The sequence below is a fragment of the Rhipicephalus sanguineus genome, chromosome 5 (assembly GCF_013339695.2).
Source record: "Rhipicephalus sanguineus isolate Rsan-2018 chromosome 5, BIME_Rsan_1.4, whole genome shotgun sequence".
In the NCBI taxonomy this organism is placed as follows: domain Eukaryota; kingdom Metazoa; phylum Arthropoda; class Arachnida; order Ixodida; family Ixodidae; genus Rhipicephalus; species Rhipicephalus sanguineus.
Window position 1 is genome coordinate 31,348,070 of NC_051180.1, and position 23,101 is coordinate 31,371,170.

The 23,101-nt window shown below is 44.1% G+C and overlaps 1 protein-coding gene across 1 annotated transcript in view; it reads left to right on the plus strand.

The window, feature by feature from the left end:
* LOC119393430 (hemicentin-2) overlaps positions 1-23,101 on the plus strand; it is a 72,209-nt gene that overhangs the window by 19,951 nt on the left and 29,157 nt on the right. The window contains exon 2 of the mRNA XM_049416248.1: positions 22,498-22,860. Coding sequence (XP_049272205.1) covers positions 22,498-22,860 — 363 coding nt within the window. The remainder of the gene's footprint in view (positions 1-22,497; positions 22,861-23,101) is intronic.

A 23,101-nucleotide genomic window follows, 5' to 3' on the forward strand; every position in this document is an offset into this window, starting at 1 on the left:
TTTCTTCCCACTCTTAATCTCATTCTCCATCCCCATACGTAGAAGCACGCCAGCGGTTATATACACGCCGGCAAAAATCTCTGTTCTTCTTAGAAAGATTCTCTCTCTCACTTTCTCTCTCTCGTGAGTTTTCCGGTATGTAGTCGCCATGCATCTGGTCTGGTCATTTAGATTTACATTTATGCTGAAGATACGAGCACGTATGCACTTCTGTACGCCCTAAGACTACTTCGTGTTTGCACGTGAGGCAGCAGTAGCACGCAGGCAAAGAAAAAAAAAAGCGGGAACTTGTATTTTCGTTGCTGAGCATCATTTTTTATATTATAGCACTTATTTCGATGCGATGCTCAATGCGTTTTGACCACTGCGCGCGTTTGGCATTGAAAACAAATTTTTCGATTACATTTTTTTTTGCCTTGGCACTTTAATATACGCAACGTATTATTCACGGGTTACATGAGCAAACCTGTTCAATCCCTATACCTAAGCTGCTTCGACGCGCAAGTGTCGATTCGACGGCTATGCTTCACGTCAATCGCTTTCAAACCAAGTATACATATAACGCTTTTGCTATAATTCGCGATTACACACGCTAACGGGAATACTAGAAACGGTGAGCAAGAAAATCCGCGTGGAAAAAAAAAACTGCCCGCAGTTTGCACTAAGTCGCGCGAAGCTTCGCACAGTGAAGCACGGACCCGTCGTCGCTCGTACTCCCTGGCTTGGCCAGGTGATGCGGTGTCTGGTCGCTAGACAACGCAAAGAATGCTTGCTCTTTCTTTCTATCTTTTTCTTCTCTCTCTTTCATTGATGTTCTCTCTGTCTCTTTCATTTTCTTTCTGCATTTCTTTCTATTTCTCTCTTTCGAATTCTTTCTGTGCTAAGCTTTACTCTCTCCCCTCCTCATTTCCCTCATCTTCACCGTCACTCTCTCCTCCTCACGCTCACTTCCATTTCCCACCCCCTTGCTACACTATACTATACAAGACTATGCTAAAGCGTGCCTGGATAGCCGAGTAGTTAGAACCATAGGTCGGCAAAAAGATTGGAGCCCACTCAAACTCAGTCAAGAAACATATTTTGCTCTGAGGACAAAATATATTTTGCTTGGACTCAGACTCACTAACCTTTTTCTCAACCGGACTCACTCGGAATCACCAACATATTAGTCAGCCGTACTCACTCAGACTCAGCCTCACGGCTTGACCTGAGTCTGAGTGAGCGTGAGTGAGCCGACTCATGAATCCGTTAGCGTAAAATGAGCTTTTTCGATCATGGTGCCAGAGCTCTTTAACGCCAATATCTCACCTAATCGGTGCTCTACGATACGTCTTTTGATCTTGTATCTTCAAATATGTGTAATCAGTGGCCTCAATCCAGCAAGGGCATTTTATTGCGATATCAATTATATGGACAGTCTCGGCTGGATTTTGCCGTCGCCGTCGCCATGCACCGTATATGTATAAGTATGTATATATATATATATATAAAAGCCCCAAAGAAAAATAATTCAGAAAAATGCTTCCGAAGCGCGGAATCGAACCAGGGACCTCTTGCTCCGCAGCGAGTGGCGCTATCCTCTACGCCACGAAACGCAGACCGTCCACGTAGCTAACGGCGAGCGTTATATACATACCCTTTACCGCTGGACGGACTCGGAGACGGCCGGCGCTTATAAGCGTTTCTTCATTACCAGCGAGATGGCGCTAGCAGCGCGACGGGCGCATTTAAAAGTCGTCGTCGAGCTCGCTCGCTTCTTATATTTGCGCAGCGAGAACATTGCCCTTCCGTTGCCTGCTCGCGCGGTTTTCTCGCGGTCAGGGGAAGAGGAATGTTTCACGCTTTCACCGTGATGTCCGCGCTCATGTTACCGAGCGTACGAAAGTCACTCGAGCTCAAGGGACGCCGCTAAACGAACAAACAGAAGATGAGCGCGAACTATCAAGTATCACAGCTCGACAGTTGAAGCACGCTAGTTTCCTTCGCTGCTTCGGCCGCCTTTGCAACAGGAACGCTGTTCAAACTGAGAGTATCCATTGGCGAGCCTCACTTCGTATAGCATTAATTTCTTGCTATCGCATTCATTGCTACGCCCTTGCGGCGAAACTGTGACTTTTATTGCGATAGCAATTATATGGACAGTCTCGGCTGAATTTTGCCGTCGCCGTCGCCGTCATGCACCGTATATGTATAAGTATGTATATATATATATAAAAGCCGCAAAGAAAAAAAGTCACAGTTTCGCCGCGACGGCGAAGCAATAAATGCGACAGCAATAAATTGGAATGTAACGCGAAGAACGGAAAGCAGCTCGAAATTCCCAGCGCGTCGCTCGAGCCCAAAGGACGCACGAAAAGAACGCACACAGCACCAGCGCGAACTATTATGCGTCACAGCTCGACACTGGAAGCGCACTGCCCAAACATAAAGCAGGACGCACGAAACGAACAAACAGGTACATACAGGACGAGCGCGAACTAACTGTCCCAGTCGTTACCTATTTCTGTTTGAACAGCGCGCCCCTTTCGCAAACGCGGCCGCTGCACCGTCGAAGCGACCTTCGTACGCTCTGTGTCTTCATGGCGGGGAAACCACAAGGCATACAACCCTCCGTTCCCTCCCCCCCGCGAGCCGCCCCCTTCTTTCCTCGAGATAAGGGCACGAAGGCGACCACGCCTTGTAGGCGAAGAGCAACGGCGTTCGCAAGAACGGGGCGACGATCTTTAAAGCGCGCCACGCGTGGACATCGCGCCATCTATGTGGTAATTCAGAAAGCATGCTGATGTAAGTGGTATATATAAATAGCTCGCCGTCAGCAGGCTAAAAGACGGAGCTGTTCGTGGCCTAACCGTCAACGCCGCGCGCTGGAAAGCGGGAGGTCACCCGTTCGATTCCGCGCGTCAGAAAGTTTTTCTGAATTATTTTATTGCGATAGCAATTATATGGACAGTCTCGGCTGGATTTTGCCATCGCCGTCGCCGCCGTCATGCACCGTATATGTATAAGTATGTATATATATATAAAAGCCCCAAAGAAAAATGCTTCCGAAGCGCGGAATCGAACCAGGGACCTCTTGCTCCGCAGCGAGCGGCGCTAACCGCTACGCCACGAAACGCAGATCCTCCACGTAGCTAACGGCGAGCGTTATATACACACCCTTTACCGCTGGACGGACTCGGAGACGGCCGGCGCTTATAAGCGTTTCTTCATTACCAGCGAGATGGCGCTAGGAGCACGACGGGCGCATTTAAAAGTTGTCGGCGAGCTCGCTCGCTTCTTATGTTTGCGCAGGGAGAACCTTGCCCTTCCGCTGTCTGCTCGCGCGGTTTTCCCGTGGTGAGGGCAAGAGGGACGTTTCAACCTTTCACCGTGATGTCCGCGCTCATGTTACGGAGCGTACGAAAGTCACTCGAGCTGAAGGAACGCCGGTAAACGAACAAACAGACGATGAGCGCGAACTATCAAGTGTCACAGCTCGCCACTTGAAGCACGCTAGTTTCCTTCGCTGCTTCGGCCGCCTTTGCAAAAGGAGCGCTGTTCAAAGTGAGAGTATCCATTGGCGAGCTTCACTTCGTATAGCATTAGTTTCTTGCTATCGCATTCATTGCGCGCTCGACTGCTGACCCGAAGGTCGCGGGATCGAATCCCGGTCGCGGCGGCTGCATTTTCGATGGAGGCGAAAATGTTTGAGGCCCGTGTACTTAGATTTAGGTGCACTTTAAAGAACCCCAGGTGGTCGAAATTTCCGGAGCCCTCCACTACGGCGTCTCTCATAATCATATCGTGGTTTTGGGACGTTAAACCCCAGATATTATTATTGGGGCTACAATACAATCGCATTCATTGCTTCGCCCTTGCGGCGAAGCTGTGACTTTTTTATGCAATGCACGACTCACATGAGATATTTTATCAAGAACCTCCCGTGAAAGAGTTTACAGGGAGCAGTCATGAACCCCTCCCCCCTCCTCTCGAGCTCACGCCAGTCATCAATAGATATTGAGGTGGCGCATGAACACTCGTGCGTTGACATGTGTGAATAGACTTGGCTATAAACGTAGCAGATATAACATTGATAACAATGCAGAAGATGAATATATAGGACAATAGGTCGGCAATAGAAGGAGGAGCTCACTCAGACTCAATCAAGAAATATATTTTGTGCTAAGGGCTCACTCGGACTCAGAGTCACTAAAATATTCCTAAGCCGGAATCACTCGGACTCAAGCTCGACGAAATATTACTCACCCGGACTCACTCAGACTCCCACTCACGGCCCAATCTATGTCTGAGTGAGTCGACTCATGAGTTATGACCATCTGACTCATGACCTATGGTAAGAACGCTCGCCTTCCGATCGAGGGTAGGCGGGTTCGAATCCCGCCTAATGAAGAATTTTTTTGCGGCAAGAATTTTTCTTTTTCTTTCTTTCTTTCTTTCTTTCTTTCTTTCTTTCTTTCTTTCTTTCTTTCTTTCTTTCTTTCTTTCTTTCTTTCTTTCTTTCTTTCTTTCTTTCTTTCTTTCTTTCTTTCTTTGCACTCATTCCCAGGTAGCCGCACAGTGGCACATACCCATTAAGATGATAGTTTTTGCGAACCACTCACAAGGAACGATTTGCTAAACAGCTACGCTATTAAAAGACAGCTAGAAATTCAGTCCTAAGCGAGAATCTAACGAAAAATTCAAATGTAGTTATCTGTAATAAGGACGTTAACCTGTGCGCTAGTAATAACGTCGGCTTTGACACCTAAAAAAAAGTGCAATTAAAGCAAAAAACATGATTAAGCGTTTATCAATATTAGCCTTAAAATTTCGTAGGCAGAGCAGCAACGCGTGGGCGTTAATTCTTTCTTTAAGCGATAATGCGCGTCACGTTTTAGGAGTCACCAATATATATAAAGCAGGCAAGCACTGGCTGTTATAGTGACGCATGTCTGTTCGAAAGTAGGGCTTTGATGTTTTGTTGTTGTTTCCTTGGCTGCTTGCTGCCTGTCAGTCAGTTCCGGACGTACGATCGTGCTGCGTGTACGTAAATATATTTAGTCATTTGCCAGCTGGAGTGTTGTGCTCACATTGTTTTTCTCGCCGGCAGTTCTTTGAGTGCTCCTTGGAAAAACGTCAGACGAACCCGCCTCAAGTCTGACGCTATACGCGACCCCGTTACCAACAGACATTTCGGCAATCTTCACAAAAAGCTTAAACGAAACTTGGTCTGCGCGTTTATTACTATTGTCCGTGAATAACTACAGTGAACACAGATTTAGGACTTGTAGGTTTGATGCTGTCTTATTCTTCCTGTTGTCTTATTCTTGCGCTCCAAGCACAGCGTCTTTAAGCTAAAACATCTGCGCAGAAAAAAAAAAAACATCCTTTGGTGCTTGCAGTAACTGGGCATAGTTGGACATATAAGGGCTTGCTTTTTTAATGCTTGAGATCGAATGCATGACAATAAACTTTCCATTACATGATGTTCTGGTTAGCAAAACCCAAACTAAAATTCTTTAACCACTTCCAGCAGTTTAGCATGGGAAGTTGCCTACCATATATATTTGTTTTCTTTCAAGTTTTATCGACTCTAGTAGCATGAGTGTTCTCTCCTTTTACTTTCTACGCGCCGAAAACTTCGGCCATGTGCTAAAAAAAAAAGACTTCTAAGATCTCGAAATTTCACGTTGCGCTGTGACCACTGCTGTACTCGAGAGCTCCCGATTAATCTTCATTGATTGGGGCTCTCCAACTTGCCCCTACATATATACGTATGCATCAGCACTTTCATTTTCTTTTGCTTCTTTATTTCGCTGTCATGGGTGAGTTATTGCTCACGCCGGGAATCAAACTCGCGACCTTGTGCTCCCCAGCATCAGGTCATAGGTAATGAGTCACAGCGGCAGATGAAAACTTAAATATAAGTTCTATTTTTTAAAATCATACCGAAGTCCTTCTAGAACGCAGATACTCGTTTAGAATATACTCTTCTTGCATTTCTCATTAACTCTAAAGTAATCGTTATACCTGCTTTTTCTCATACGTCTATAAAGATACTAGACACTAGCATCTTTAAACTGATACATTATAGTTCGGGCATAGGAAAACCTTAACGGAATGATTTATTGTTTCAATTACCTAATAACAAATTCTATTGCTTTTCGCATGAACTGCACATCATCAGGTTTTCACACTTTTTTGTACTAGTGTTTGTTGAAGATTTATTTGTAATTATCCTGCTTAGGTCTGCAAAATTTTCGCAGTGTCTAACACAAATTTGTAAAAATTCTTAAAAAATGCAAGACCTTCTTCATTATCGTTGTTCACATGTAATCTGGCTAGCGGCTTATTTGGCGTATATATACTCTGTTCATTCCAGTAGCCCTGATAGTTGGCCGAGTTGGTAAGGATTCATTATGAAACGGCGTAACGAAAAGACACGGAACACTGACGATGAAGAAGACACGGAGAACCGACGCTTGTCTTCGTGTCTTCTTCATCGTCAGTGTTTCGTGTCCTTTCGGTGCGCCGTTTCATAATGCTGTTCATTTATCAAGGAAAGGTTACGCCGAAACGCCGCACTAACCAAGTGGTAACCGAAGCGAAAAGTTAAGAACAACGAAACACCCAATGATTGCCAGTGATGGAGGAGCTATCGCCAAACTTTAATCAGTACAGCCAAGCTCGAACGATCTCATCACATCTCCTGTGCGGGCAGCGCCAGCAGATCGTGAAAGGCGAAACTATCTCTTTTGTGTATCTGGTTATCTTGTTTTTCTTTTTTTTCTAGCACTGCTTTTTACTGACGCCCACTGGAGTGCGGGCTCTCCTCGGAAGGCTCTTTCCAATAAGGTTTGCCATTGACAGAGAAAAAAAAAGACAACAATGGTTACTAGCCGTTCTTGTCTGCGAAAACAATGCCACTGAGGAAACCGTGTATCTTTCTAGCTCCCTGTATCTCGTTTCGCAAATCAGAGTACAGAAGCTCCGAACTCCTTAATGCCTTGGTGCGCGTGTTTGCGCATATCTGCTTGTGAGAGCGTGAAAGAATTCATCGCACCGTCGTTTCCGACGACGCCAAAGGGCGTGACGGAAGAGCTTACGGGGAACCCAGGCAATTTCCCGTCTACGCATCCCGGAAGTCTTGCAGTTGCCGTATGTTTACAGTAACGTCTGTGGGTAACGGTTCGTTGCGCCGGCGTCAGTAACCAAGAACAGGGGAATCGAACGCAACAGGAGGGCAGGGTATCTCCTCGAGCCGTCCACCATTCATCATCCCGTGCGAGGCGGAGCAGTACAACTTAGTTTATGCTCGAAGCACTATCCGTAGGATGTTTTCTCAGCAATGACAGCCAACTCCCTTAGTGTAACAGTGCTGGCGCATCTCAACACTGCCTCGCCCATCTCATTCGCGCACTGCTATTGCGGGACACGCCATTCGTGCATACAAAAGCGCTTTGTTGTCGTACGCCTCATTCCAGGCATTGACGATGCATAGTATGAACGGCTTATCCTCACTTTGAATTATACAGAATACGAGAAAGCTTTGTCACTGCTGTGCCACCACACACTCCTCGTCATCAAGCGATAAATGCGAGCTATTATTTCATTTCGCCTATGCGCCCCGCTGTAGTATAGCTTAGCAGCTAACGTGCCACGCTGCGAATCTTGAGGACGCGGGTTTGATTGCCAGTCGTGGCTCCCGTATTTGATGGGGAGCGAAATGCAACACCCGTATATTTAGATTTAGGTGTACGTTAAAAAAACCTCGGGTGGTCAAAATTAATCCGAAGCTTCTCACTGCGGCGCGCCTCCTAATCATAGCGTTGCTTTGGCACTTAAAAACACAGAAATTTGTATTTTTTATCATGCGACATAGCTTTCGAAAGATTCGCCGGGCCAGGTAGACCAGTAGGGAAGTCTTATTCGACCAGCGGACCTAGAGTACTACTGTTCTCACGCATAGCGTACGACAGAGAGCTTTCTATGACACTCAGTTAACCTTGAACTACCGTATACACAACCTTCCAACCGCCAGGATGTTGCAGGTTTTATATTTTCACCACCTGACTCTCAGGCTCACACACATAGCAAATCATTTCAAGTATAATTATGTTTCAGTGGCTACTTCTCAAAATATTATATCAAAATGCAAACCAGGGACACTTTAGATAACAAAAACACTGCTGAACTTGAAACAAGTGAGCAAAGTTAAATACAAAGAGCTCTCTTTCTATAAGACGTGCTCTACTTGCGCGAAAATAAGCATTAAATGACAACGCAGCTGCGCAAGAAGACTTGTCAGCCACACTTCGTAGCGGCGGCGCGAAATCAAAATGCACGTTTTCTCAATTTCTTCCTCGCGGTGCTGAGTGCAACACGCTCTCTCGCGTGATTCTTTTCATTCATATTTTTCATCCGCTTCATCGCTGCTGCAACGGAACGTTCCTGCTTTACGATGGAGTTGATATATTTACTTTTCTTGGAAAATAACGGGGACGTAGAAGTTCTCGAAAAAAAATCTCTTTTCGTGCTCTTAGAGAGGCGAGAGTTCTCTTGGCCCACTGCTGAATCAAAATCGACCCGTACGTACTTCTAGAGCCAGCCATTCTTAAGTAAAGGCGCTCTCGCAAGCAAAAGTACAAAGATAGCTGTAAAGAAATGACTCAGTGCTTTACCAATAGACAATATTTAAAAAAAGGCCGTTCGTCGCTTATATTTAGACGTTCTGGCCTCTCGTAATCATCATTTCACCGCCTTTCATGCGTATGAGTAATGATTGCCCCCTTGTTAAACGGTTCCATGTTTACTATACGAAGTGACTCTAACCAACTGCAAACAATGATACGTAATACGCAATCGCAAACTCTACTCAAACAGTAGTTTGTAATACTGTTCTGTGACAACAAACGTCCTTTATTAAAGACTCTACAGATTCCATTTTGTTTTTCCAATATCTGCCTCAGTGTTGACGGTTCTTGTGATTTATACAGGGTGTCCCAGCTATCACGCAGCACGATTTAAAAAAAAGAGGAACGGCGTTACGCGACTCAAACCTACAGCATATTGTTCCTAGAACACTAGACCAGCCACTGCTATTTTTTTCGTTATTGAGGTTTAATTAATTATTCATAATTATATTTCTAACTCGATAAGTACTCGCCTAATTGTCAAAATGTCAATGAGGCGTATGTAGACATGTTCAAATGGCATCTAACTGCGCTACTTTCAACAACGTGCTAATTGCGCGCTCATTTTTCCCGACTGATAAAGAAAGCCCGCTAAATATGAAAAATAACACGTGACTACGCTTCCACCCCGCAAAGGAAACCAGCGCCCTCAAATAAGCTTACTGCAAACAACCGCTTTGCCTGTTGCCTGTTGCGAAAGACAGCGTTCCGCATTTTGGCAAGGGTACAGGTCGGGCGCCAGCGATATGCGTGCAATTTCGCTGGAATTCAATCCGTTCGATAGTACGCCGCAGTCATCCATATCTCACGGCCGACTGTTCTCATTGATAACGCGGCAGGTGTTCCGATTACGGCCTGACTCTGTAAAACCAAGCGGTGCGTTTCTAGGCCGGGGAGTGGCAGGTAGGGCGATACGTTTTTTTTTCTGCATTTTTTCCTTGATACTGTCTGCCTCATAGGGAGCCTGTTTGAGGGCGCTGGTTCCCGACGCGCGCAACACTCTAGTCACGTCTCACTTTTCATATTTCGCGGGCTTTCTTGATCAGGCGGAAAAAATGAGCGCGCAATTAGCACGTTGTTGAAAGTAGCGCAGTTAGATGCCATTTGAACATGCCTACATACGCCTTATTGACATTTTGACAATTAGGCGAGTACTTGTCGAGTTAGAAATATAATTATGACTAATTAATTTAACCTCATTAACGAAAAAAAAGCAGTGGCTACTCTAGTGTACTATAGGAACAATATGCTGTAGGTTTGATTCGCGTAACGCCTTTCCTCTTTTTTTAAATCGTGCTGCGTGATAGCTGGGACACCCTGTATACACGAAAGATACCATCGGAAGCTATTTTTGCACGAGGTTGCTTCAAGAATTCGATAACTGGATAAGGTGTTCTGGCTCCGACCACGGGTGGGGGAGGGTGCGGGAAAAGGGGGGAAGGGAAGCTCCGGCTTGCCTAGCTCTCAGTTCCTCAGGACTCAATGTTCTTGTTATGTTGTCATGCATAAGGTCTTCTCAAATACCTGAGCTGCCCGGAGCAGTTGCCGAGTGGGTATGGTGCTAGACTGCTGGCCCGAAGGTCGCGGGATCGAATCCCGGCCGATGCGGCCACATTATGATGGAGGCGAAATGCTAGATACCTGCGTGCTTAGATTCAGGTGCACGTTAAAGAACCCCATGTGATCTAAATTTCCGGAGCACTCCCCTACGGCGTCCCTCATAGTCATATCGTGATTATGGGACGCAAAACCCCAACAATTACAATCAAATACCTGAGCTCATGTATTTGAGGAAACCTTATGCTTTGCAGTTATTTTTAAAGAATTATGCGGTTGGAAGAGTGAGCGCTTATTATTTTTTTTAACTTATTTTCTCGAGAATGACATACGTTGATAAAGTTCAGGGCCAGCAGCCAATGGTGTCGGTTGTTTTTAAATCCTTACATTACGGTCACTCGTCCATCACAACCGCTGAAAATGAGATAAGCTTTACCCTCCTCGACGTAAAGTAAAAAAAATAAATTACAGCCGTAGCACACGGTACAAGTCACTTCTCCCGTGTCAGTTAGTGTCATTATGTTGCTCAGCCTTTTGTGCGTACCGACATCGTTACGGGAAGAGCCGGAACAAATTTTGCTGACCTATTTGTATTCCTTCGGCACAAAGGTAGACGTCAGGGCGTAACACATTTCGATAAAAAACGAAGCCGAACAGCGGTATGATTAATGAGTCGATGAAACCTAGCGTTTATAACGTCGCTTTTTCAAGGCACCCTTGCCTTGGAGCAGCCCTACGCGCCTTGAGACCCTGATACATCGCTTCCACCTCTCTTTCGCTGTGTGAAAATCCTTTTAAGAAATGTACAAATATTCTTTTTATTGAACTTCCGGTGCCTAGTGTTCTCTTTATGCTTTTATGTTTCTTAATGTTGCCAAGATCATCTGCCGGTCTCGCTCCGTGGGTAGCATCTGGGGCCACGAAGCTTTTGTATCGTGCAACTAAGGCCTGCTTGCCATTGACTTACTACCTTTTTAAATGTCCCGTTCTTGCTATTACGTATCTGTAACAAGTTCTAATTCAGTCAGCTTACTGCCAGTCGTAGTTTTCTTCATGAAAGTTATCCAGCGCTAAGTTTCCAAAGAACCCACAGAAAGACGCGGGACGGCGGTTGTACACGAGCTGGTACTGCGAATCACATATGGTAATTTTAAATGACCCCCTCCCCCCAAACTAGAATTGGTAATAGGGTCCCGCATTGTGTGAGCACAATTGCACTTATTTTCTAAGAAACGAAGCTTAAAAGCTCGGTTATAGTAATATCTCCGTCGTCACGATTTCTCGTCCTATGCTATTACGAAGAATTCTGGCGTGTTAAATCGAATATTGGCCCTCGAAAATTCGGGAACAGATGAAAAGCCAGCAAAACTTCGCATTTACAAGTGGTCTCCTTCGAGAAGATTATTTCTCATAGCCAATAGTAGCTTCTGGTCACGCAAAGAGAGAAATGGGTGTATGGTTTGTGAAAGTTGGGAAGACTGACCGGAAGATAAAGATTAAGTTTACGTTCATGCACTGCGGAAGAGATAAGGCGAGGTAGAATAAAAGAGACAAAACAAACAAACAAACAGTGACACAGCACAGACTCAAAGAAATAGAAAGCGCTGTAGTTCCTTACAGAAAGAGATACATGTCTATATATATAATATATATATATATATATATATATATATATATATATATATATATATATATATATATATATATATATATATATATATATAGGCAGGCATGGTGGTGGAGTGGCCGTAGCGTTGCAAGTAGTCAAGTAGATCCTCCGTGAGAAGGATCTACTTGATATATATATAATATATATATATATATATATATATATATATATATATATATATATATATATATATATATATATATATACATATATATATATATATATATATATATATATATATATATATATATATATATATATATATATATATATATATATATATATATATATAACATTCAAATAGGTAGCTCGACTGCAAAAACATTAGCAGAGAGAGAGAGAGGGGGGAGAGAAAAAATAGGGCAAAGGCAGGGAGGTCAAACAGAATTATAACACCCGGTTTGCTACCCTAAACTCGGGGTAGGGGGAAAGAAAGATGGAAAGGCGGCCGAAGGGAAGAGCAAGCGTGCGGCAATAAAAAAACAAGAAGTAGCGCTTCGTCCACTCTTTCGCGAGAAATGCTACATACGCCGGTATTCTAGGGTCACGTGCTCCGAAACTATTTTTTGAAATATGCACCAAGTCATTGTCGGTAGAGTCACTGTCGGCTCTCCTGGTTCGAGTTAGTTCAGAATGAGTAGGTTAATGTGAGTCTTTACAGATCTTGATAGAGGTCCCATCAGATTGTAAGAAATTGCTCGGTACGCGGTGCGCGCGCGCGCGTGTGTGTGTGTGTGTGTGTGTGTGTGTGTGTGTGTGTGTGTGTGTGTGTGTGTGTGTGTGTGTGTGTGTGTGTGTGTGCGTGTGTGTGTGTGTGTGTGTGTGTGTGTGTGTGTGATATAGATACGTGGAGATATACATTTCTCCGTCTGATTTTTTTCCAGAAGCTCGCATAAAGCAATGATCCACATGCTGCAACAGCATTCGCAGTGTTTTGTTTCAACACTATTGCTAACACAACAAGCGAAATTATCTTCGAATTTGTGTTCGCTTATAGCAAAAGTCGTTCGGCTTGAGGACATTCTGGCACTTAGGCTACCCCCGTTTGTTTCTTCAGCTGTCCGATTTTTCCGCACGGAAACAAACCTTTTATCGTATCCTGTTAGACATAATGCTTCAGGTCTGTGTTTTACCCAACCGGGTACGCTTACAGCTCAACCTATTCCGTGTTTTTCGTACGTTACAACCATACGTTTCATAGCGCACAAAGCCGTTATGACAGCTGGGAGACCGCTCACTTTTTTTCTGTATTATCGGTACTTTCACTTTTAAGTAAACAGCGGAACGTATGGATATTACTAGGCAGTGTTGACGAAAATCGTGACTGTGTCAATCATTCGAATAAAAGTACACCTTTGGTCGCGTCAGTTATGCCACGTTTTTCAAATTAACCATGTCAAATTCCTTGCTACTCGAGGAAATGCCTCGTTCAATAGCTAATATTTAACAGAATTAGTGGTCATTTTTGTTACCTTTTCCATATTCCTTGACGCCAAAAAAATATTTCTAGCAGCTTAACAAAATCGTCTTGATGTTTCTGATATATATATATATATATATATATATATATATATATATATATATATATATATATATATATATATATATAGTATATATATATATATATATAATATATATATATATATATATATATATATATATATATATATATATATATATATATAATATATATATATATATATATATATATTAGCGACAGGATGTCGGAAAAACAGGACTATACATATATATATATATATATATATATATATATATATATATATATATATATATATATATATATATATATATATATATAGCGAGGATACGTACACGTTTTTTTTTCAATATTGTTGCTTTCTGAGCCCAGTCCTGCAGATATTTCGACTTTTCGACTATGCTGACAAGATGTTGCACTCGACAGGTTGAGTTTTAGAGCCTCGTAAGGGCCAATGAGGTTACCACACTAGGAGATTACTTTTCCGAAGCATTTTACTTGTACGTTCCAAAGCATATTAAGTGTATCGCCACTTGAATGAAGTTGAGTATATTAACATCTCGTGCCGTACAGTTTCTGCATGCAGCACTTTATTAAGGCGTTGCTTCAAAAAATGTTCAGTAAATCATACAGTGTGGTTGGCAAACACAACAGTTTATTCGAATCGTTTTAAAAACTTTCACAGAATGGGCATATTGGTGTCCTAAATATGAACGTTGTGAGCACCAGTAACACGTATGTGCGCTTATATATTTTTTTATTGCCGCGCTGCATACCAGCTATTTAGTAGGAAATACTGAAACTACACGGGCTCTAATATTTTTTTTTATCATGTTTAGCTGACACGCATTCCGCTGCGCCAGGTGAAATACTTGCCATTGCTGACTTCAGCCGATTATTTCTTTTTTGACACTATTGAACGATGAGACTACTAAAAAAGAAAAAAAAAGGAGGAACGAAAAATAAGTACGCAGTCACCGATTATTAGGCCTGCGGTTATGGGAAATTGATGAAACACGTTTTCTTTCCCGCCACTTTGTGTACTACCCTGAGTAACTACAGGACATTACAGAATACAGGAATCAAACACGAAGAAGACTTCGCTAAAAAATGGTAAGAGAGCGACTATCACACTTGTGCTCAGTGCTGGGCAGTATCGAAGATACATGTATCTTAGATACTATCTTAGATACTCTATGGGTATCTTGTATCTGTATCGCGATGCGTCTCGAAATACGAGTATCTGTATCTGTATTTCCGATACATTCGATAATGTATCGTGTATCTTAAGATACAAGATACTTCTATCGCAACACAACCGTGTGAAACAATAATCGTTGGCCAAGATCAGCTTCTCAAGCTGGTACTGGTGCCCCTAAGCCATCTGAATAAGTCTAAGGGCAGTAACGTTTTTTTATTTTTACGCCACAGTCATCCAGTGAGGGTAGAAGGTCAGGAACACAAGCACGCGGACGTCTATTCCCTACCCACGTACCTTTTGTTTTCTCGATTTCTTTTCCTTTTTGTTGCGCCAATGCCGCAACACTTGATCTTAGCCACTGTCGTGTGCCGCGTACTCCACAGCGTGCGGCGTCTATCGAGCTAATTTTGACGATGTTACAGTGTCGTTATTGAAGATTCGCTTGCGTCTTGCTCCGTAACAAAATGTGATGCGTGCAAAAAAGAATGGGGTTGCTTTGCGTCGCATGGATTTTCCATATTAGCGAATTGAAGGATCTCGTGGATGTAAGTTTGAGTTGCATGGAGTGAGTTAACTTATATGCAAATAAGATTCTAACAACTTTAGCACCACTGGTACTGATGCTAGTCCTAATAGAGCAAGCGTTTGCCTAACAGAAAATATCAGGGCGTACCGTATTTTTCACTTCCATCTACATTTGTTCAAATAATTTATGAAATCATAATTTGGTCATTAGCACAAGTGCTGCCTTAGCTGTCATTTTGCATCACATACATTACCTAGGTCTCTGCGCTGTTTTCCCGGTCTGGTCACCGCAGTATGTCTTTTGTAACGCGCTCCCAAAATAGGATTTCTGCTTTACTCTTCTAACTGATTTATTTCTATTACTGTTTATATATTTACACGTTGCCAAGACGATTTTGAAAACAAATATATTATTATGTGGGCGTGCCTTGAGTACACAATACAATATATTCTGCTTACCGCTTAAGAAAATAGTGAAATTGAGTTTGCGTTATAATAATGGAAATCATTAGAAGCCATCGTAAAGATGTTAGGAAGGGGATTCGAGAAACGCTGTTATACCGAATGCTCCGTTTTACTTATGAGCGTTCCAACGAGCCCTCAGTTCAGGCAATTTTCCATAGGCACTAAATTTTCTATTGTCTCAACAGGTAAACCTACGATACTTGATGCTCATAGCTATTGGACGCCGTGTGTATTGTGTTTCTGTACTCATTCAATGTGAATGTTTGATACAAAACCACCTCTCTGTTTTACTTATATTTGTTTTCCTGTTTTAGGGCTTGTTAAATATTTTTCGCATTACTAATCGCCACGTAATGGGAGCTATAAACGGCAATAGTGCAATAGCGGCGGTGTCCTGCGACGTTTTGTGCAACTGTACAATACGTCTGAGACATTTCTGTGTTGCACATGTTCTCTCGTTGAAGAAAAATTGCTAAAAGATTGCACGTTAGTGAGTATATGGACAAAGAATCCCTTACGCCAGCAGCTAAGTAGGACATGGAAATTCATTGCAGTTTTACGTCATCTACATATACACAAGGGGTCTCAAACTCAGCTATAGCCGGCGGGCCGTAGTCGCGAAATTTAGCTCCAAAGGCCGGGAGAGTGAAGATGGTGGGGTCGGAGAGAGCTTGAACAAAATGACGTTGCCATTTGAAAGGAAGCCTTTCCCATATCTCATATATAGGTCATTTCTGAAGGGGATTTGGAGTCAGGATTCGAGAAACATCGATAGCGATGTACACAACGAGTGAAATCTACGCGGATTGACACATAGAGCTTTTGTTCCACGGTTATGTTTCAGCACATGGTGAGCACATGTTCCACGAAAAAAATGCTTGAGACCAGTGATGTCTGCATAGCTCACGAACATACTTATTTAGAAAATAAAAACAAATGGGATGGAGGCGGTCATGTGTGCCGGCCGGGCCGCCAGCGAACGGTCTCAAGCCCCGTCCGTACACACCATGCTTCCCCCCCCCCCCTCACCCCCAAAAATGTCGCTACCAGCGTTGTTGCTGCTGTACACCTGTCCGGATATACGGCATTGTGGAAACTGTCTTTTACGGAGAAGGTAAAAGTCCACACCGGTATTTGCGCCGTAGTGCGAAGGCTTCTTATTGACGTTATTGTGATTATATGGCAACCCGCTAGCTGGTCGACAAGTTAACAGCGACTCCCATCAATTGAAAAAATGACAAGCAAGACTCGCTGTCAGCGAAGTGTATAAAGAGTTGTCCTGTGAACAAGCTTAAAGAAGCGCCAATAAGCTCTTTTGGAAGGAAACTAATGTACTTTGAGCAAGAAGGGCAAAAGTTTTGAGATATTGCATTCAAGTAAAAAAAAAAATAGGTCACAGCTAAGAAATTTCCAAGCAGACATTTTCGTCTATAGGCGTTTGCTGCTACTTTATATGGATCTATAATAATAAATTTGAGAATGTATCGAAGTATCTTAAGATACAATTGGCAAGTATCGTATCGGATACAATTAGTGCGGCAGTATCTTGTATCTGTATCTCCAATACTTGTTGCCTGAGTATCTTGTATCGTATCGCGATACAATTTCAAAGTATCTTTGCCCAGCCCTGCTTGTGCTTCACAGTTAAAATTCCTTTCGAACACGCATAAAATGCCGCTCCTCCAGGAAAGCGATAGTAAACGAAGATTTTTTGTAGGCTCAGTAACAAGGAACAAAAAGTTTTAACAGCAGACACCAGTAGATACAGAAATTTGCTACGCTTGCACTGCCCTGGCAGGCTGTCTTATGCGAAAGCCATAACATGTGGCAATGCGCTCACAATAGTGCGAATGACGACAAAAAAAAAGAAGAGTACACTGATTTCGTTTCGTTCTCATGCTATGATCACCGAGAAATTAATTTCGCACTAATAGCTCAGTAGCCGCACGAGAGGATGTGCTCGACCAATATGAGCATTTCATTACTTGAGGTCTTATGTCATCAAGACAACAAATTGAGTTCACATTGGATGTACAACAGCGTTATGAATCGTTTTCTGCTCATGTTATAACAAGTGTTAACGTGTTTTTCCTTGCGGAACGCGTTCTCACACCCTTACACACACAAAAAATCTACCTGGTGTTCGTACTTGAGCGATTCACAACTCTTCGCAGGATTCCTTCTTCTATAAATAAAAAAATTCACCGACGATTACGATGCCACGTAATGCGAATTCTGAGCGCAGCTGCACAGGTGTTTTGATTTTGCGATAAGTTGAGACAAACAACTTAAGAGAGACATGCATGTGTGTACAGTTGCATACCACTATTTAATCGCATTGAACATCTTCACACCCAGATGCCTTAGTGCCTGCGTTTAATCCATGTCGCCCTTCCCTTTGACAATTTCTTGCACCGCCCGATTCAGATTGGACATACCTCGGTTGTCCTTATTTACATATTCCACCGCGTAAGCGGCACATGTGTTCGTGTCAAGCACTATCTGAAGATCCACGTTTCAATCTAGGATGGACGCCACCCATGGGTTAAAATAATTCCCCCACCTTTGCTGCACGGTGCGGGGTAGCATGAGGGGGGTGGGGGGTGGATTAGGAGTACCCGCTTGGATAACCGAAATCTACTCTGCCTCGTCCATGACGCCGTGATGTTCCCAGAACTGCGCCATTGAATCATAGCTGGTCGTTTCCAGGGCCTGGTGCATGGCCATGGTACTTGTATCCGAGGCTCTCGATATGTTTCTTGTTCTGCACAGCGACGGCGAAAGAGCGCCTTCAACCAACGCACGTCTTTTTCTTTTCTTGTCCAATTCCTGTGGCACATACATCGTTTTCGTTGGACACGTAAGTGGGGCTTGCCCAATTCCTCTGGCACGTACTCGTTAGCGCGATTACGCCACTGACGATGACGGTGACAGCAACGGCAACGGGGACGCCGCTCAACGCAGGGACGGGCGCCTAAAAGCTGAACTCTAAAAACGAAGATAATACGTTTCGGTCTATATGTTGCTGGACATAGTCGTCGAAGTCTATCCAACATAACGGAAGCAAGAACAAGCTAATTCAAAGGAGCTCGCACATAGTTTCCAAATATGAGTCATTTTCTTGTTTCATTTCCGCGATAACAGTTATGACATGACCACGAAAAGGATACATTGTAAGATTCGCCATAATTACTTATCTCCCTCGTTTAGAAGTACATTGTGTTCGGTGGCTGTCGTTTCTTATCTGCTTTAGGCTACAGCACGGCGCTTTCATTAACAAGGGTCATTTGTTTCGCACGGCTGTGCTTCCCGCGATAAGGACCAGGTGTGTGGTCTGGCCCTTGTTCCGCGGTACGCCGCAAAGCGATATTGTCCCGGGTGGTGTGCTTCGGGGAGCTCTGCGCTTGGCACACCGAAGGTACGAGTATCAAATAAAGAGTTCTTTCTTTCTCATTGAGCCATGAAGGTTCCACCAGAAGACTGTGGGATAGAGGAAGCCAAGACTCGTGTTAGATGATCAGGCTGCCAAGTTCACAGCGCTTCTTACTGCACGGTAAAAACGTTTCGTGATAGCACGGGACCAGTACGTGCGCCGCCCAGTCAGAGTGGCCGCCGACACAATCAAATTTAATGCAGCGATACCTGCATGTTGCACTTGACCAAGTTAAGTGAGCTGGATGAGTTGCGTTCAATTTGTTGCTTGGTCGATCGCGTTGGGTAAGGGCGTTAATCTGGAGCGATTACTTTGATGTTACGATCACTTTCGTAAGACGTTAACGTTCAGCTCTATATGATGGCGGGGAGACTGATAATAGCTTTCTCTCAGCCACTGTGTCATCTTCAGTGTCATGGACGGTCCGCAAACGACATTTGCCTCTAGTGTGTTCGCGAACCGAATGCAAACAGCAGCGGCAGAGAGAATGAAAATGAATAGCTAAACGCGCGGTGTGCATTATTCAACGAAGAAGTCTGCCATGAAATAATATTCGCTTTTATTTTGGTGGGCAGGAGTCGATGATTATAATGAATTTCGTATTCGTAGTGCGGAAAACTTGATCTGAAAAGTTCGGTCCCGAGTCAGGGCAGCACCTTGTAAAGATCGTGGAAAAAAAAATGCGCGGCATTTACCCGAGTCTATACGGTACTGTGCATGGTATCTCGGACGCTCGTAAATACGAGCGTGCTGACCGCCTGTCAGCACGGTCTGCAGCCTATTCATAAATCAGCACGACGTTGAGGAAACTAAGAGAGCGACCAGTACGAAGCGAAATGCGGGATAGGAAAGATGAGGTAACAAAAAGCGTACCTCTACATCTACGTCATCTCACAGGAACGAAGACGATTAAGGAAAGATTGAACAAAAAAAAAAGGAAGGAAGAAACAGGCGCGAAGGCAGGGAGGTTAGCCGATTCTTCGACCGGCTGGCTACGCTGCGCTGGGAAAAAAGGGAATGAAAGAGAATAGAAAGGAGACGCTATAAAATAAAGAAAAAAAAACGCATAAAAACAAACAGGAAGTAGGTTACGACACTACTGTTGCCTTTTTTAAGGAGGACCGGGCTTAAAGCAACTCAACAAAATTTTCTACTTTGTCCAGAAAAGAGGCTACTCGCCCGCATCTGGGAATCTTTACTTCAACCAAAGCAGCGCGACGCAGTGCTCAGTTGGTGCGTACAACATCGCACCTGCTCCTGCGTCACCACCTCCACATCATGGGTGAAACTTCACTTCCTTGTAGTCTTCCTTGTCACGAACTAAGGGGATGTTGTACGAGGATGGGCTGTGTTCCCCCAAAAGATGTTGCCGACCATAGTTCTTTTCAGATGAGAAGCGTACACGCACGTAATATAAAGCTGAACAGGTGTATAATGGAACGACGAAAAGATATCAAATCAATTTCTATCTGCTTGTATCAATTGGCCCCGCATAGTGTTATTTCTTTCTCGTTGCTTCGCTTTCTTTTTCCGTTCATGACGGGAACCAACAGATGAGAACGCGCCGTGGAACAAAAGTTTAGAGAAAGGGATAAGTTTCCGCAGGCAGAGTGGTCGACGTTTGAGAAGTTGGATTTTTTTTTTTTCAGATGTGTTGTTGTCATTCATTGCGGGGTGTTGCTGTTCTTGCCGTGATCGGACGTCGTCACGTACATTGTATTAGGAGAGATGACTCTGGGGGCAAAAAGTATCTGAGGGGCCGAGTCACCCTATACGCTCATCAACAGCAGCCGGTTTCAGAATCACAGTGCCATAACAGTCACACAGTGTACTCAAAACAAAACCGTTATTCCACTTGACACGCTTACATTTCTTGGATGTTTTAGTACTTTAACGCAAGTTTTGTGCTTATGCGAGGCGCGTCCCACGATTTGTATCTGTCCTACTGCTCTAAATACAATTTCTTCTAATGTGAAGTTTCGCATTGTTAAGACCACAGCGCCAATAAGACAAGCACAAGAAAGAGTGGGCACGAACACAGCGCTAAATGCACAAGAAAGAAAGGAAGTGAACCAGACTACGCAAGCGATTATTGGAGCCGAGGAGATTGTGCGATCCGGTAGTGACTGTGTCAGTGTGGCATCTGTTTCGTTCACCAGAAAGAAGATTGTCTGCACTCTTAATCAGGTCCCGCTTAAAGTGATAGATATAGCCAGGAAACAAGACACTTTTTCGTCTAATTTCCTGGATATAGCCAGCAGTTGGCCAGTACATGATTAAGAGTGTACCTCAGCGAAGCACGTGTGAGCGTTCTGCGACAACGGCGGACGAATGAAGGTTTTTTTTTTGTGTCCTGTTTTATTCTACGTATATAGAGTAACGCGGGGCAAAACGCGACAAAAATAAGAAAATAGTGAATACCTTTTTTTATTTCTCTCGTTACCATAAAATGTCAACACAGGAACTTTCTTTTGGGTACAAGGTATGTGCTACATAAATATGGCTACGCTGTGACGGTTCAAAATATTATTTTAAAAAGAATAAAAAAATGCACCACATGCCTCATTTTGCCCCAACCTGCGGGGCAAAACGAGACGCTGCGTGAGGCAACACGAGACAGCATGAAAAAATTTTATCCTTTCAGTTCTTGCAGTAGAAGCACTTCAAATTCACTCCGTGTGCCGCCACGCAGTCTTCATGCGCCTAGTCTTTGCACTCCACGCATTGAATCCACACAGAACCCGGCGCTGTGCTGCGCCGAAACTCCTGAAGATAATTCAGTGCTTTTTTCGTGTCGTTTTCCTCCCAGGAAACTCTAGATGATATTCTCTTGTACGTCCGCACCATCCTTAACAAAAGAAATATCATATATAATAAGCGTAAAGAAATGGTTCACTTAATAAGACGCTCTCTAAGGAAATTCAATGCCTTTTTGTCGCGTTTTGCCCCTCTCACATACCCGAATTCAAAAACATTTCCCCTTTGGCCCACGGCACCAAATGAACTAAACTTTTGGTGGCATGTAGCTAGTAGTATAAAGCAACAACCTAAATAATTACATTGCTGCACTGATGCCGGAGTAGCTTCATGCATGGATCCGAAAATTTGGCCGAGCAGAATTTCGTCCCTTTTCGGTGGCTCACGAACACACTGACATCAGGCGCGCAATTTTTCCCGCGCGAACGCTGTGAGCAATCATCAACTTTTACACATAAAATGTCGAAAACTACCGGCACCTATCGCTGAAATAGAGAAATAAAGAAAAGGTACTTTTTGTATTAGCTGCAGAGGGCGGCAAAGTCAAAATGTCGCGTTTTGCCCCGCGTCTCATTTTGCCCCGCCTTATCCTAATGGTGCTGTGTTCGTGCCCACTCTGTTTTGTGCTTGTTTTATTTGCGCTGTAGTCTTGATCATGTTGAACCAACTAGCCCACTTTTCTACCCTTCTGAAGTTTCTCAACCTGACGTTCCTGTCCAGCATTAAGCAACGCCCCATTCGAAGTGACCACCGTGGCCGGCGGTGACGCCTGGCTCCCGTGCAACATCACCCCTGACGGCAACGAAGAACGACCCGTCGCGCTTATCCTGTGGTACAAGGACAACTCTTCGACTCCCGTCTACACGGTCGACGCTCGCTGGGGCAGCCTTCTCCAGGGTGCGCGGCACTTCCCCAGCGAAGAGGACGAGGAGCTGGCTGCCAGGATGAGCTTTGAGGCCAGCCACCAGCCGGCGCTGCTACGAGTGACGCGCGTTGAAGCCGAAGACGCCGGGGTGTACCGCTGCCGGGTAGACTACCGTCAAGCGCGCACTGAAGTCACGTACACCGCTCTACGCGTCATAGGTGAGAATGAACAGAAAGCAAGAGAACGAAAGTTATGTCTGAGTGAGAGCCAGGGTTACAGTTAGCACAGCTTGGGAAAAAGGACAGAAGTTGGCCAGGGAGTATTCAGAACTTTCTGCAAGCTAAAATTGCTGTACGCATTATAGATGGTTTGCGCGTCTTATTGCGTGGCGTTCGCCGAAACGGGGGAGTAGCTTCACGTCGTACTTTCCCTCTTCAAGTCGTATTTTCACGCTGTTCC